This window comes from Propithecus coquereli, unplaced genomic scaffold, assembly GCF_000956105.1.
Source record: "Propithecus coquereli isolate 6110/MARCELLA unplaced genomic scaffold, Pcoq_1.0 Scaffold158, whole genome shotgun sequence".
NCBI classification, from domain to species: Eukaryota; Metazoa; Chordata; class Mammalia; order Primates; family Indriidae; genus Propithecus; species Propithecus coquereli.
Window position 1 is genome coordinate 1,516,969 of NW_012140302.1, and position 16,070 is coordinate 1,533,038.

At 55.5% G+C, this 16,070-nt stretch overlaps 2 protein-coding genes across 5 annotated transcripts; one reads left to right on the top strand and one right to left on the bottom strand.

Moving 5' to 3' along the window:
• Window positions 1-872: 872 nt before the first annotated feature.
• PEX6 (peroxisomal biogenesis factor 6) lies at window positions 873-12,903 on the top strand. Of its 4 annotated transcripts, XM_012640854.1 has the most exons (18): window positions 873-1,860; window positions 3,353-3,516; window positions 3,946-4,029; window positions 7,108-7,210; window positions 7,295-7,428; window positions 8,340-8,451; window positions 8,872-9,080; window positions 9,528-9,723; window positions 9,918-9,994; window positions 10,141-10,273; window positions 10,354-10,559; window positions 10,684-10,745; window positions 10,959-11,067; window positions 11,382-11,498; window positions 11,625-11,702; window positions 11,855-11,994; window positions 12,314-12,490; window positions 12,582-12,873. In XM_012640854.1, the coding sequence occupies exons 1-17, from the start codon at window positions 979-981 to the stop codon at window positions 12,448-12,450; spliced, it is 2,943 nt and encodes a 980-aa protein (XP_012496308.1). In that variant the 5' UTR covers window positions 873-978; the 3' UTR covers window positions 12,451-12,490; window positions 12,582-12,873. The 4 variants fall into 4 exon arrangements, 3 of the variants coding, with proteins under 3 accessions (XP_012496308.1, XP_012496306.1, XP_012496309.1); XR_001137333.1 differs by having other exon boundaries at window positions 10,916-11,067; window positions 12,314-12,879; XM_012640852.1 differs by having other exon boundaries at window positions 12,314-12,903.
• A 2-nt stretch (window positions 12,904-12,905) lies between these two features.
• Window positions 12,906-15,718, bottom strand: GNMT (glycine N-methyltransferase). Its single transcript, XM_012640856.1, has 6 exons — window positions 15,391-15,718; window positions 14,431-14,558; window positions 13,904-14,020; window positions 13,549-13,691; window positions 13,320-13,441; window positions 12,906-13,233 (listed from the first exon to the last, which is right to left on the bottom strand). Exons 1-6 carry the CDS (start codon window positions 15,594-15,596, stop codon window positions 13,062-13,064), a joined length of 888 nt encoding a protein of 295 aa, XP_012496310.1. The 5' UTR covers window positions 15,597-15,718; the 3' UTR covers window positions 12,906-13,061.
• Between the last annotated feature and the right edge of the window lie 352 nt (window positions 15,719-16,070).

The window sequence follows — 16,070 nt, forward strand, 5'->3', positions numbered from 1 at the left end:
AATAATTGGAATTGTGGCCTATCACTTTCTGAGTGTCTTGTACAGAGCAGTGGGGTTGGAGACAAAGGTAGAATCTAAGTATTAATAACAGCAAAGGTGAAAATCAGGCTGTTGGCTTGGTGCTTATGACATAGGCCTTGAACCCCACCCTTCTGCCTGCTCTGCGTCTGCCCCCCTCCAGGATAGAAATAGTGTATGAGTCTCCAGTTTGCAAGGATTGGGGTGTGTGTGTGTGTGTGTGTGTGTGTGTGTGTGTGTAGGAGGGTGTATGAAAGAGAGAAACTGCTCTGTCTTCAACTCAAGATTGGTAGGAGTGGCACGAACAGGACAAGAAGCGCTGGAACGTCGGTTTTGTGTAAGATGTGCTGGAACAGGTGTGGCAGCACCAAGCACTCCCTGTATACGAATCACACGTAGTAATTCAGTCAGCAGCCACTACCTACTCATAAGCAAGTCCGAGACAGTTTTCTAATCCTACCACTCTCTCCTGCGGTCTTCCCTGCAACCCTCAAAACTCAGTGCCCACAGTCCCACGGGGGAAACGTCAGAATTCCACGGAGGAGTGGACTCCTTCCTAAACATTCCACTCCCACCCCCCAGCACGGGGCCCAGTTGTCTGGGGCATGCTGACTGTTCATTGATTAGTCAATAAACTGTTAATTACATGATACCAGGCAAGAGAGTTGAGAGGACACACTGCGCTAGAAGGCAAAGGCAAATGCCTGTAAACAGAGGTTCAAAGAAGGCATGCCTAAAGGCCACGCAACCGCAGTGATTGCGGTTAATGCCGTCGAGGCACCATCCAGATCAATCCGAGGCGCAGCGCATTCTCTCAGGGCATGCGCGCTGCACCCGATGCGCCTCTATTTTTCTCTCGGCTCTCCTGGCGGAAGCGGAAACGGCGCTCGCGCCGCCGAGTCGTCTGGCTTGCTGGCTCCGGAAGCCACTCTCCACCTTTCTCGTTGATCTCCTGTCACTATGGCGCTGGCTGTCTTGCGTCTCCTAGAGCCCTTTCCGACCGAGACACCCCCATTGGCAGTGCTGCTGCCGCCTGGGGGCCCGTGGCCGGCGGCGGGGCTGGGCATGGTGCTGGCCCTGCGGCCTGCAGGGGAGAGCCCGGCAGGGCCAGCGCTGCTAGTGGCGGCCCTGGAAGGGCCGGGCGCGGGGACCGAAGAGCAAGGTCCCGGGCCTCCGGAGCTGCTGGTTAGTCGCGCGCTGCTGCGGCTCCTGGCACTGGGTTCCGGGGCGTGGGTGCGGGCGCGTCCCGTGCGGCGGCCCCCGGCGCTGGGCTGGGCGCTGCTTGGCACCTCGTCGGGGCCTGGGCTCGGACCACGAGTCGGGCAACTGCTGGTGAGGCGCGGAGAAACCCTGCCAGTGTCCGGACCGCGGGTCCTGGAGACGCGGCCGGCGTTGCAAGGGCTGCTGGGCCCAGGGACTCGGCTGGCTGTGACTGAGCTCCGCGGGCGAGCCAGGCCGTGCTCCGAGACTGGGGACCGCAGCCGGCCCCCACCCCCACCCGTGGTGTCCTCCTTTGCGGTTTCTGGCGGAGTCCGGCGACTCCAGGGAGTTCTGGGAGGGACTGGAGATTCACTGGGAGTGAGCCGGAGTTGTCTCCGTGGCCTCGGCCTTTTCCAGGGAGAATGGGTGTGGGTGGCCCGGGCCGGAGAGCCGTCTGACACTTGCCAGCCGCACTTGGCCACAGTGCAGGTCCTAGAACCTCGCTGGGACCTCTCTCAAAGGCTGGGACCTGGCTCTGGGCAGCTGGGAGAGCCCCTCGCTGACGGACTGGCGCTTGTGCCTGCCACTCTGGCTTTTAATCTCGGCTGCGACCCCCTCGAAGTGGGAGAGCTCAGAATTCAGGTAGGAGACAGGACTGAGGTCAGAAGTGCTTCCTCTTCCTTATGCCCTCTTCTCTGTCTTAACTGAATTGGAAGATGAAAACTGTAGAATTTAGGTCCCTTAATTCGTATGATCATCGACTTTTCATTTAATGTTTCTTAGCCTTATTGATTCTCTATAATCAAGATGTCATAAGCCTCCCTAGTGTAGTGGTGCATGAGCTTTCATCTGTTCAGATGAAAGGTGAGATTCACAGTCAAATTACCAGATCAAGGGGTGGGGAACCTGTGGCCTTGGCCTCAATGGCCATCCTTTCCCTCAGTTCCCATCTAAAGATGACACCTTCCTCACAAAGCCTTTCATAGCCTCACCACCACAAATTTAACATGACTTCTTCCTCCTATAGCATTTTGTACCTTTCTTAGAGCATTTATTTGGTCTGGTTATGATTACATGATCTGTCTAATCATCAATTATATATTGTAAATTGAAGGAAAGGGCTCTTTATCATCTTTGCAGCCTGGTGTTTAATTTTAATATTAAATACATCCAAGAGAAGTTTTTGTTTTCTGCCTTTACTTCAAGAAGACAGTTGTGTTTGGGGGACAAATACAGTATAATGTTTAATTAAGGACTTAGATATATGGTCTAGGCTGGTGCTGTCCAATATGTAATCCACTAGCCACTTTAAACTAAATAAAGTAAAAAATTCAGTTCTTAGGTTGCTTAAGCCAAATTTTTTTGGTTTTTTTTTGGCTCAGCCTCCCATGTAGCTAGGACTACATGTACACACCACCACCACACCTGGCTAATTTTTTAAAAAAATTTTGTAGAGATGGGGTCTTGCTATATTGCCCAAGGTAGTCTCAAAACTCCTGGCCTCAAGTGATCCTCCCAAAGTGCTGGGATTACAGGTGTGAGCCATGGTGCCCAGCCACTTCAGTCACGTTTTAAGTGACTACATGTAGTCATTTAAGGAATTCCATCAGTAGCCACATGTAGATATAGAACATTTCCATCATTGTAGAAGGTACTATTGGGCAGTGCTGGAGTAGCCAATTAATACTATGGGATGTCAGAAACCCTTTCAACTTCAGTGAGATCATGTCCTTTTCCCACAGCCTGATTTCAGAGTGTCCCCACTAATGTCCACTAATATTAATCTCAAGGGATGCCTGGTGTCATTCAAAGGACTTGTGGGAATGAACGTCTCTACCATTTCACTGGCTCTGGGCCAAGTTAAAGGTATCAGAAAGGTTATCTTTACTGGGGAACTTTTTGGAGCCAGAGTCAGAAAGGGAGGTGACATCTCTTCCTGCTGCCCGTTAGAGGGAGAAGTTTGTTTTCTAGGGAAGATAGATGTATTCAGCTTTGCGACCTCAGGCCCTGCCTCCTCCAAGCTTTATGATTATGGGAGGGGAGAGGATGAAAGTAGTTATATTGGCTGCTGAGAGACAGGGAAGAGCCTGCCTCCTAGGAGAAGTTTATAAAGTGGTGGTTATTTCTCTAATAGAGGTACTTGGAAGGCTCCATTGCCCCCGAAGACAAAGGAAGCTGCTCATTGCTGCCTGGGCCTCCGTTTGCCAGAGAGTTACACATTGAAATTGTGTCCTCTCCCCACTACAGCACTAATGGGAATTATGACCATGTTCTTTACCGGCACTTTCAGACACCCAGGTTAGCTACCTACCCCTTTAAAGAGAATAGCATCTCACCCTCATTACTCTCCTGTCCCATGCCTTAGATCCAGATACCCCAGAAGTTCTGGTTAAAAGCCACATTTTAGGCAAATTGTAGGTAGGCCTCTCAATGTGTCAGGCAGACCATTGTGGTGAATTTGGACAATCCAAACAGAAACCTGTTTGATTAAAAAGGCCTCCAAAAGAACCAGGATCCCACTCTGCCCTCACTGGTCCCTGATCCCCCTTGCTAGTCTCTCTGCCATTTCCCCTAGCTCATCCTAGGTCTGACTTGTTCCCTGGAGAATTGCTTGGGATCTCTGGTGGGCGGTAGACTCCTAAGGAGTGGTCTGCATGTTGGGGGTGAGCAGGGGCACATGCGTATGACTCCCATTGTGAGCTGACCAGGGCCACTGCTGTGTTGCAGGGTAGTCCAGGAAGGGGACGTTCTGTGTGTGCCAACAGTTGGGCAAGTAGAGATCCTGGAAGGAAGTCCAGAGAAACTGCCCAGGTATGCAGCTGCCTTCTGTCCTACAGCTGGGATTGGTAACCTGGGTGCAGGAATTCTACAATCCCTCCCCCCACATTGTATGTAATAATTTTGTGCTTAAGAATATTTTGTTGTTTGCATGTACATTTTTCTGGAGAGAAGGTCCATCCCTTCTTCAGGTTCCCAAGCAGATGTGTAACTAAAGAAAGATTAAGAACCACTGCCTGCTGGCTTTGGGAGGTGTTTATCCTCCAACTGGTCGGTGGTCCTGAGTAAAGTAAAGTAAAGCAATAAGAATAGTTTAATGGCCTAGACCAAGATGGAATTTCTTCCTTTCCATTCTCAGCCACTGTGTTGTTTGAGCCAGGACTCATACCAGCCATATCTCAATGTAAAGATACACAGACTCTGATTTCTGCCCTAACTGGTGAAGTGTGCACAAGCTGCTTCTCAACCCTCTCTCTCAAATCGGGAGGGAGGGATAGCTGCTATCCTTGAGAGGCCTACTGTCTCTCCTATCCTCAACAGAGAATGGGGAATAGAGCATAACTGAGCCAAGAACCCAAGACAAGGAGTCTAGCTTTTCTCCTCCTCCTGTTGTCTCTGACCAGAGAGGCCCCATGTAAAATGGTGAGACAAAGAATTAAGAGACTGCTTTGGCCTTATGTGAATGGAGGAGGGACTGTCCTGTACCCCAGGCAGTCCCTCTGTTCTGGTCTGATTTCCTATAGTGGTTTACTAGAAAGGGAGCACAACTGATAGAAGCACTAACTCAACTTTAAGAGCCCTCATGTTCAAGGTCTCTGGCCACACCAGCCTGGGTCCTCTGCCAGGAGACAGATGCCTTATCTGGAGTGCCTGATTTATCCTTGGTCAATATCCAGAGCTTGGTTCTGGCCAGGACTCAGTCCCCCCAGTGTCAGGGAAGTGGTGCCCGGATCAAGGGCCGGTAGTGCCCTTTATAACCCCATTTAGGCTCCATGGCACATCTTTGAGGTTTCCCAGATTAAGTCCACAACTGGGGTCTAGTGGAAAATGGCCAGGCTGGCACTTAGCAGTCACTTCCCACCTCCATCCCCCATCTCAAATTTGGCAAATGCCTATGAGCAAGCCTTCTGTAGGAATACTACAGAATGCCCACCCTTTGTACTTGCAAAAGAAATTAGGTACTGAGACCTCCTGAGACAGACTAACAAGCCAGTTCTATTCCTGAACCTCTGCTGTCCCAACCCTGTAGAAACCTGCCTTCCTTCTGGGTGCTAAGCATGTGGTTCTTCCCCCTCAGCAAGTCCCTAGGAAAGCAGAGTTGGGGTGGGGGGGCAGGTGGGTCCAAGGACGGATAGAGATGAGTGCTTTAGGTGCCCTGGGAAGCCCTGCAGAGGTTCCTGTGATCCCTGGAAGGGAATTGCACTGTTGGTGGTGTAGCCTCTTCAGTCTCTTCCCCTCTCCACTTCCCAAAACCAGGCTGCATGGGAGCCAGCTCCACTGTCGCCCATCTGGCTCTCCAGAACACAACCCAGTGTTGTTCAGCAATGTCCAGATAGGTTCCAGAGCTCTGGCCCTTTACTCACTGAGGTGGTCCAACCACCCTCCCCCAAAAAAGGTGGCATCTTCCTAACCCCCGCAGTGCTGCTCCTCATGTCATTCCTATGCAGTGCTTACCATATGCACTGACTCAAGATACCCAGCTCGATTGAGAGGCTACGTTATAGACCCACATGTTGCTTATTTGTAATCAATTACAGCAAGATACAGTTTTCCTTATGTTCTAGTTTTTACCACAATCACTGCCAACTGTAATACTTACAAGAGTTTCATGACACTATCCTGGTGTGCTTCCCCCCACCTTGAGGCACTCCCATCTCCCTTTGCTGCCAGAGGGAGCAGCTTTGTGACTACAGGACAGTGTAAGCAAAGGACTTTGTGCCCTGATTGGACCTTAAAGAGGCCCAGATTAGTCTGGCTCTCTCATTGCTTGCTGCCTGAGGATTAAAGAAGGGAATAGTTGATCATTTCTTTATCTGGAAAATTGGGTTAGCAGCTGCTACCTGCTACCAGCCCTTTTCCCTGTTAGTAGGTTGAATAACGCTAACACACTATGACACTAGCCAATGACTGCACAGCCTGGTTATGCATCAGAATTGCTGGGGGAGATTTTGAAAAATAGAGATGCCTAAGCCCCACTCCAGACCTATTGGAGCAGAATCAGGGTGAGGCTGGAGCCTGTGAAGTCTTTTTTTTCACTCCACAAAAGAAGAAGAAATGTTAATTTTAAAAATCGAGAGATAATTTGCATAACATAAAATTCATACTTTTAAAGTATACAATTCAGTTGTTTTATTGTATTCGTAAGGTTGTGCAACCAATATCACTGTTTAATTCCAGAAAATTTTTATCACCCCGAAAAGAAATTCTGTACCCATTAGCAGTCATTCCCTTTTCCCTCCCTCCCCCAGCCCCTGGCAACCACTAATCTACTGAATGGAATCATACAATATGTGAGAAATTTTATTTTTTTGTGTATTTTTTTTCTATTTTAGAGTTGGGGTCTTGCTATATTGCCCAGGCTGGTCTTGAACTCCTTGGCTCAAGTGAGCCTCACCCCTCGGCCTCCCAAAGTGCTGGGATTACAGGCATGAGCCACTGTGTCCAGCCGATTTTTTAAAGTTTCACAGATAATTCTACTATGCAGCCAGAATAGAGAATGATTATTGGGTATGCATTTGAGGGAGAGACTGCATTCTGAAGCCAGCGGAAATGATCAGGTGATTCATCACTTAGTGCAGCAGTGGCCTCTCCCATTGGAGTGGGTGGGTTGGCCACAGGCCTGGAGAAACACCCCAAAGCTCTCTGATGGTTGTCATGGGGGATATGGAGACACAGGCATAGCTCCTGCCCTCAAAATGTGTATGATCCAGTCAGGGAGATAGGCAAGACCATCTGCATTCCTTTTCCCCTGCCTTCCTAGCCCCCACCATGTCAGCACTCGTTTGTGCTGTTCTTGAATTTGTCCTCTATGATCGGGAAAGCCACTTTGTCCTTGGGCGGGGCAGGTGTGTAGACTCTGGATCTGGGGTTCATTGGGCCTCTTTCCTACAGGTGGCGGGAGATGTTTTTTAAAGTGAAGAAAACAGTTGGGGAAGCTCCAGGTGGGCCAACTGGCGCCTACTTGGCTGACACCACCCATACGTCCTTGTACATGGTGAGGTCCCAGAGGTGGGAGTAGAGCTGGTGAAGGGGATAGAAACAATTTTTAGAAACTAAAGCTTTCTCCTGCCTTTCACAGGTAGGTTCGACCCTGAACCCCGTTCCAAGGCTCCCTTCAGGAGAATTCACTGTCTGGAGCAGTTTGTCTCCTCCGGGCTTGGAGGCCTTGGTGACCGAGCTCTGTGCTGTCCTGAAGCCCCGCCTCCAGCCAGGGTGAGTGAGGCCACAGCCCCAGGGTGTGAGAAAAGCCAGGTCAGAACATCCCTGGCGAGGCAGCTCCAGGCGAGTAGTTCCTGATGCTCTGGCCAGAGCAGGATTAGGAGGACCTTCCTTAAACCAGTACGTCCAATGAGCCCACCAGCCCACTCTTTTCTGTAAGCAAATTCCCAGGCTCCTTTCTTGAGATAACCCCCATCCTCCAAGGTCGGCTCTAGAGGAAGAATCTCCACCAAGGGCAGCTGTCTCTGACACTGCCCTTCCCCTCAGGGAGCCCACTGGTCATCGTGGGCTGCACCACCTTGGCCCTGCAGGACACAGCTCCCCATACCAGTGACTCCAGTGTAGACACAGACCCCTCCCTAATGCCTCTCAGCACCATCCAGGCCAGACATAACAGTCAAGGCTTTATTGAGGCCACAGTGATAACAAAAGGGAATTAGTCTCTAGCTGTTGGATATGCTCCTTGCCCCTACGAGAGCATCAGAGGTGGTGTGGGAGATGTGGCCTCACCATGTGGAGACAGCCCTGAGCTTGGCAGAGGAGGGCAGGGAGTGGGGGACTCCAAGAGAGAGAAACAGGGTATTTGCTTTCTAGACCCAAGAGTCCCTGTGTTACTGGGCACTCTAAAGCTGTGGTCCTCAAGCCCTGGGCCGTGGACTGGTACTGGTCTGTGGCCTGTTAGGACTGGGCCGCACAGCAGGAGGTGAAAGGTGGGTGGAGTGAATGAAGCTTCATCTGTATTTACAGCCGCTCGCTCCCTATCACTCACCATCCCCACCCCCTGCCCCTGGTCCATGGAAAAATGATCTTCCAAGAAACCGGTCCCTGGTGCCAAAAAGGTCGGGGACCGCTGCTGTAAAGTTTGGTCAGAATGAAGGAGATAAGTATCTGTTCTCTGGTTGCAGGGGTGCTTTACTGACAGGAACTAGCAGCGTCCTTCTACGGGGCCCCCGGGGCAGTGGGAAGACCACAGTAGTTGCTGCTGCCTGCGGTCGCCTTGGGCTTCACTTAGTGAAGGTGAGGGTCTCTGGAGAGTAGAACCCCACCTACTTCCCCTCCCCAGCTCAGATCCTTCCTCTCCCCTCCCTCTCCCCTACCTCTCCCCTCCCTCTCCCCTCCCTCTCCCCTCCCTCTCCCCTCCCTCCTCAGTCTACTGCTGGGCCCTAACACTTCAGCCCGGTGGGTCAGACTCATCCCCGTGATGCTCAGCTACTAAGAGGTGCTTTCAAGAAGGAGGGGCTTTGAAGAGTTTGGTGGACAGTCCAGGGAATGGGGTAGGGTAGACAAGAGGTGGGACTTGGCCAGTGTATCTTCTTCCATTGTCCCTGCCCTCCAAAGAAAAAGATGGCTGCATCTTCTTCTGACTCCTCCTCCCCTGTTCTCCTGCCACCGTCCTGCCTACCCCTTGCTCACGGGCCTGTTGGGACCCCTCCCCAGGTGCCCTGCTCCAGCCTCTGCGCAGACAGTAGCGCAGCTATGGAGACAAAGCTGCAGGCCGCCTTCTCCCGGGCCCGCCGCTGCCGGCCTGCGGTCCTCTTGCTGACGGCCGTGGACCTTCTAGGTCGGGACCGCGATGGGCTGGGTGAGGATGCCCGTGTGGTGGCCACGCTGCGCCACCTCCTCCTCAGCGAGGACCCCCTCAGCAGGTATTTATACAGGACCGGGCCTGTTAAAGGGGCAGAGCTCAGCCCTCCTACGTCTCTTCAGCCTCGCAGTCCCGTCTTCCCCCCACACCCTGCAATGGCTTCTCAGACACCCACCGCCCAGTTGGCTGCCTTTTAGACGGCCCTGAGCTAGGGTCTGAGGGGGATCCTGAGGGAGGAGGATATGGCCTAGTATTTCTTAGAGAACACTCAGTTAATAAGAAAGCACACCCTCTGCCCTCGATGAGCTCCTCATGTGAGGGGGAAACACAGGACCCCTCTCAAGGTATTCCCAGGGACCCCCATGCAGGAACGGGGGAGGGTGCTCATCTCCCTATCCCAACCCAGCACGCTCCCCTCCCCTGCCCTCTGCACCTCTCTCGGGACAAGGCAGTGCTCGGGAACCACCAGCCACGTCGCCGCGCTCAGTGCCTACCCCTCTGTCTGCAGCTGCCCTCCCCTGATGGTTGTGGCCACGACGAGCCAGGCCCAGGACCTGCCTGCTGACGTGCAGACGGCATTTCCGCACGAGCTGGAGGTGCCTGTGCTGTCCGAGGGGCAGCGGCTCCGCGTCCTGCGGGCCCTCACTGCCCACCTTCCCCTGGGCCAAGAGGTGAACCTGGCACAGCTGGCGAGGCGGTGCTCAGTGAGTATCGGGGTACCAGGCCTCCCTGGGACATCACAGGGCCTTTGTCACAGGAACTCAGTCCTGCTGCCCTGCAAGTGAGGGTAGAAACCCCCAAGGCATCAACACTGGGCTTCTGCTCCAGCTTGGGGACCAGTCCCCAGAGGGTTCCTGCCTACTGTACCCTGCTCATGTGTCCTTTCCTGATTCCCTAGGGCTTCGTGGTAGGGGATCTCTGTGCCCTTCTGACCCACAGCAGCCGCGCAGCCTGCACCAGGATCAAGAACTCAGGGTAAGGGAGTTGAGTACAGGAGGGGAAAGGCAGCAAGAGGACGTGTATGTGGATGGCTGGCTGATGAGGAAAGGAGACTGGGACTGCGGTGGGGAGGACGCCTCACGTGAGGTCCTCCAGAGGCCTCCCTGTGTTTCTCTTTGCAGTTTGGCGGGCAGCCTGAGCGAGGAGGATGAGGGGGAGCTGTGTGCTGCTGGCTTTCCCCTCCTGGCTGAGGACTTTGGGCAGGCGCTAGAGCAACTGCAGACAGCTCACTCCCAGGCCATTGGAGCCCCCAAGGTGGCCACTCCAAGTCCTTGGAGGTGGGATAGGAGTTCCCTCCCCCAGCGTATGCCAACCTCACACTTTCCATCTCCTAGATCCCCTCGGTGTCCTGGCATGATGTGGGCGGGCTGCAGGAGGTGAAGAAGGAGATTTTGGAGACCATTCAGCTCCCTCTGGAGCACCCTGAGCTGCTGAGCCTGGGCTTGAGACGCTCGGGCCTTCTGCTCCACGGGCCCCCTGGCACTGGCAAGACCCTCCTGGCCAAGGCAGTAGCCACTGAGTGCAGCCTTACCTTCCTCAGGTGGCCTGGGGGCGCTGGAAGGGATGCTGGGTGGATCAGGGGCGGCAGCAGGCTGGGGAGCGGGAGGGGCTGCCCGAGAGGTTGAGTGTGTGTGTGTCTGACCTTCCCACGTCCTCTCACTCAGCGTGAAGGGGCCAGAGCTCATCAACATGTACGTGGGCCAAAGTGAGGAGAACGTGCGGGAAGGTGAGTGAGCAACCCCAATGGTCCCTGTGTCCCCTCCACCCCTAGGCTGCTCAGTCATTCCTAGTCCTCCTCTCCACAAGTCAGGTTCCTGTCCCGCCGGATCTAGTACTGGAGTGCCAGTGCTAAACTGTCAGACCCCCGTTCCCCTCTCCCCTCTCCCCTGACTTCAGATGCTCCCGAGCTTCCCTCTCCTGTGGGCCTCTCTGTCTCCAGTGTTTGCCAGGGCCCGGGCTGCAGCTCCATGCATTATCTTCTTCGATGAACTGGACTCCCTGGCCCCCAACCGGGGGCGAAGTGGAGACTCTGGAGGGGTGATGGACAGGTGGGGGTCTGAGTGGAGTGGAGTCTGGGGTCCAGATTACAAGGGATGTGACACAGGTCACAGCAGTCTTCAGACTAGAGCCCACAGATGGAAGTTCCTGCTCTTCCAGTTCTGAGATAATATAATGGAAGCCAAAGGGACCATGAAGTTGGGCAGGGAACACTGAGGAGAATGGGGGCCTACGTGGAGGGGTACGCAGGGCACAGCCGAGCAGAGGGCCCTGCTGAGACAGCCTGTAAGGAGGAGCCCCACAGGCAGGCACAAAAGGTGAGGGTGGACCAAGGACTCTCTCACCTTCACTTCCTCCTCTACAGGGTGGTGTCTCAGCTCCTGGCTGAGCTGGATGGGCTTCACAGCACTCAGGATGTCTTTGTGATCGGAGCCACCAACAGACCAGACCTCCTGGACCCTGCCCTCCTGCGACCTGGCAGGTGGGCCCCCCTGTACCTCTCACCTCCACCAGGCCCATTTGGGCTTGTCCCTCCATCCCCATTCTGTGTCTCCTTCACCCTCCTGGCTGGGCTCCCTGACACTTATCCCCGCCCATCTCTCTGAAGATTTGACAAGCTGGTGTTTGTGGGGGCGAGTGAGGACCGGGCCTCCCAGCTACGTGTTCTGAGCGCCATCACACGCAAGTATGCCTTGGCAGAGGAAGACCCCCACAGAGCTAGGGCCTTGGGAGGGTTAGGGGATTTGTGCAACCTGCAGGACGAGCTGCTCAGTGATGGCTCTCGAGGGAGGTGGCGATGCCAGCTCTAATTGCTCTTTTCCCGTACCCCTACAACAGATTCAAGCTAGAGCCCTCTGTGAGCCTGGTGAACGTGCTGGATTGCTGCCCTCCCCAGCTGACAGGCGCGGACCTCTACTCTCTCTGCTCCGATGCCATGACAGCTGCCCTCAAACGCAGGGTTCATGATCTGGAGGAAGGTGAGCCACTTGCCAGCCCCAGAGGTCATCCAACAAGCTAGTAGGGAGCTGGGTGTGCCTGTAGTCCCAGAAACTCTGGAGCCTGAGAAGGATTGCTAGAGCCCAGGACTTTCAGGCCAGCCTGGGCAATGTAGCAAGACCCTGAAAAACTAGTGGGAGACAAGCCTGGTTCTAGATTTCAGAGGAAGGACTATTGACACCTGGGGGATTCTGAGCAGGAAGATGCTTTCCCAGGGTTCTCCCTGCCTAGACATGGACCACAGCCTCTGTTCCCAGTTGGAATGGGACTCTGGCCTTACCTCCCCCTTATCACTTCCAGGGCTGGAGCCTGGGAGCTCAGCACTGCTGCTCACCATGGAGGACCTGCTGCACGCCGCTGCCCGGCTGCAGCCCTCGGTCAGTGAGCAGGAGCTGCTCCGGTACAAGCGCATCCAGTGCAAGTTTGCTGCCTGCTAGGAGCTCCTGCGGTCAGGGACCCTGCCCACAATGCCTAAAGGTACCCAGCTAGCCCCACACAGAGACCTGAGAGAGAAAGGCTCTTCCTCAGGCTGCTGCCCACCCACCTGAAGGCTACCTCCTCCCTCCAGGAGAGCCCCCCGGGTGCAGAGTGGCATCGAGAGCCCAGCGAGGGCTCAAGAGGCATCTCCTGCCTTCTTGCCCCTCCTTCCAGGCCAGGTCTAAGACGAAGGCCCATCTGGTCAGGAGGAGGGCTGGAGCCTGGGCTTCTGGGGATTGAGCCCTGAGGGGGCCAGTTCCATGGCTAAAAATAAAGTGTTTGCCTCCCCCTGCTGGTGTGGTGTGAAAGAGTGGAGTGGGGAGGAACAGGGTTGTGGGAGGAGTAAGCCGTCAGAGAGGGCAGGGGTGGGCACTGTGACAGCCTGATCTTTCTGACACAAACACAGGGCATGCCAGAACTGAAAAGGCACGGACTATATTGTCTACCCTCTGTTTGCCTGAGCCCACATCCCTGTGCTCCGGCTGTGGTCTGCTCTAGAAGCTGCTGGTTCCCATCTCCCAGACGGAGCTGGAAGTGCCTGGGCAGAGGGTGGTGGGAGCTGAGGGCACGCTCAATCTGTCCTCTTGAGCACGTGGATGAAGTAGCAGGGAATGTAGGCTTGGCCTGGCTCGTAAGGCTTGAAGTCACCCAGGATGCTGTGCTGGCACTTGCCCCCGAAGGCTGCTCGGAGCAACTCCGTGAAGGATGCCAGACGGTGCGGGTAGTAGGAGAGCCGGAACTTGCTGCAACAGAGCCCCGGGCCAACCATGAGGACTGATGGCCCCAGCTCCCACCACCACCACCTCACCCCTGCCTGGGCAGGCGGTACCTCAAGCCAGGAGAACCATCCTGGCCAGTCCTGGGCACCTGCACCGTGTAGTCCAGGGTCACCATGTGGGCTTTATTGTTCACTGTCAGCACTGAGGTTGTGATGTCCTTGGTCAAGTCACTCTGTAAGTGGTGATGCAGGCTGCATTAGCCTCTGTAAACCACCAGGGGGCCCTGGACCCCAGGGTCACACCTCCCACGCTGGACCCTCCCTCCCCAGGTGGGCCCACCTTGTAGTAGATGTTCTTCCCTGGGGGTGCACAGCCTGAGCTGAGGATGTAGTCATAGTTGCGATGATCAATGATCAGCAGGCCCCCTGAGCGCACCATGCTTGCAATGTTCTTCAGCGCCAGCTGGTGCTCACTCTGGTCCCCTGAGCTCCAGGCAGGGGCAGAAAGGCTCTGTCTGCTCAGAGCCCCCAGCTCCAGTCTCCCTCCCACCTCTCTCATCCCCAGGGGTGCCAGAGCCAAGGCAGAGAAAGGAAAAAGGCAGAGTCTGCTTTGGCAGAGAGCAGGGGCCCAGGGGTCTGTGGCAAGGGGTATAGCTCAAGGCGAGGGCCGTGCCCAAGGCCACATCCCCTCTCACCTTTGCAGTCGGGCAAGTGGGAAAAACTGTTTCCAAGGCAGATGACAGCATCAAAGCCACCCTCTGCTGGCTGGGGCACATCTTTGTTCAGAGTCATCCAATTGGCTTCTTCAATGACTGGGGGCCAGGAAGGGGAAGAGGAATCAGGGTGGCACCATGGTACCCATAGCACCCTGCCCACCAAGTGCAGTCCTACCTCAGTTTCTTCCTCAGGACACACAGGGACTCCCCGTCCAGAGAGGGGGAGGAGGAAAGAGGGGGTCAGGGGAGGAGGGAGCCATGGTTGGGAAGGAGAGCTCTGTGTTTGTGGGTTTTTATTAGGGGAGGAACAGGACACTATAAACACAGTTAAAACTTGCCCCTCACACCTAGTGCCAGAGCCTCACTTTTCAGGGAAATGACAGTAATTTTGCTGTCTCCCTGAGGAAAACAAAACACCTCAATCCTCACCCCACATCTAAAGGAGCCCAAGGTAGTGAACAGTGTTCCTGGTGGCTGGGCTGGGAGGCCGGGGTGGACCTGCATACCCCACTTGTCGAAAGCGGGCTCGTGCCGCCGGTTCCAGCGCTCTTGAAGTGCATACTTCAGCATCTTGTCACTGGCATCCACACTTGTCACACTGAAGCCCTCTTCCACCAGCATGATGGAGTCCACCCTGGGTGGGGCCGGGGATGAGAGGCAGAGAGGGACCCTTCTGTCTCAAGTCTCCTGAGTCCATTCCTCTGCTTCCTCTCCCCAGGCCCTCTCCACTGACCTCAGATAACCTCACAAATCTGTTTCCTATCACCACATAGCAACTGTTTTTAAAGCACCTTTTCAGAGCCAGGCCCTCTACAAATGTGCATTAATCCTCCTGGCAACTCTGCAAGGTAAATGGTGTTATTCCCATTTAATAGACAGGTAAACTGAGGCTCCTAGAAGTTAAGTAACTTGTGGACAGGAGGCACTATCACACGGTGGTTTAGAGCATGGGACAGACCCTAACCAACCTGGGTCGTATCTCCTCTCCACTGGACTGGGGACTTTTATTTCTCTCAGGCCTAATTTCCCCAATACGGTATAGGAAACGCCACTCCTTACCTCATGGGGTTTCGTGAGGGTTTGAAAAACTGACGTATCAGGGTTGGCATGTGCAAATGTTGAGCAAATGTTAACTGTTAAGGCCCCCCAAGGCCATCACAGGAGGAACCATACTGGAGCCGGGATCCAAGGAGCCTGTCTCTGGCCCGGAAGCCCCGTGACCCCTCACTTCTCTGCCCACACCCTCTCTCACGCTCACCCTCCTCGGCCCCTTGCCCCGGCTGCCTCGCCCGGGCACTCACAGTGCCCGTTCTGCCCCGCAGGCACCGGTCCCTGGCCCTGGCGTCCCACCCGCCCCGGGCCGGCGAAGGCTGCCCCGACGTGCCCGGCCGCGGTTCTGTGGTGGGGCGGCCCCGGCTGAGCCAGACCCGGGTCCCCCCTGCCCTTGACCCCCCACGCGTGCTCACCCGGTGCCGCAGGCCACGTCGAGCACCCGCTGGCAGCCGTGCTGGCGCAGCAGCCCGAGCAGCCATGCCTTGTACTCGGCGGTGCGGCTGCGGGTGTCGCCGATGTAGAGCTGCCACACGCGCGCCGCCTCCCCGTCCGCGTACTGGTCCGGGAGCCCTTCGGCTGCCACCCCCAGGGAGCGAGTCCGGTACACGCTGTCCACCATGCTGAGGCTCGCCCGGCTCCGCAGCCACTGGCTCGGCACTTCCAGTGCGGGCGCTGCCCGCCGCCCGCGGCCCCACCTGGCCAATGGCAGGTGAGCGCGGGGACACGCCCCTGCTAGGCTCGGGGCCCAGCGCCTACGGCTGTGTCGGCAGCGGGGAGGGCTCTGCCTGGCAATCCTGGACTGGGCCCTTTTCGTTGGCCTGGGAACTCGGCCCTCTGTGCAATCCCACGGCGGGAGAGGACCCTCCCAGCCCTCTGCCCACTTACCCTGGAAGAACCTGGGAGGGGCCAGGACGGGGGGAGCAGTGAGATTGTCCGCTCCATCCCCACCCCAGTTGGAAAGAAAGGGAATAAAACTTCAAAATCCACGCAGAGCTGAGCTCCCAGGCGGGCAGGGCCGGGCCTGTGGCCCGCATCGGTAGGTCCAGCTACTCAGGAGGCTGAGGCAGGAGGATCGCTTGAGTCCAGGAGTTTG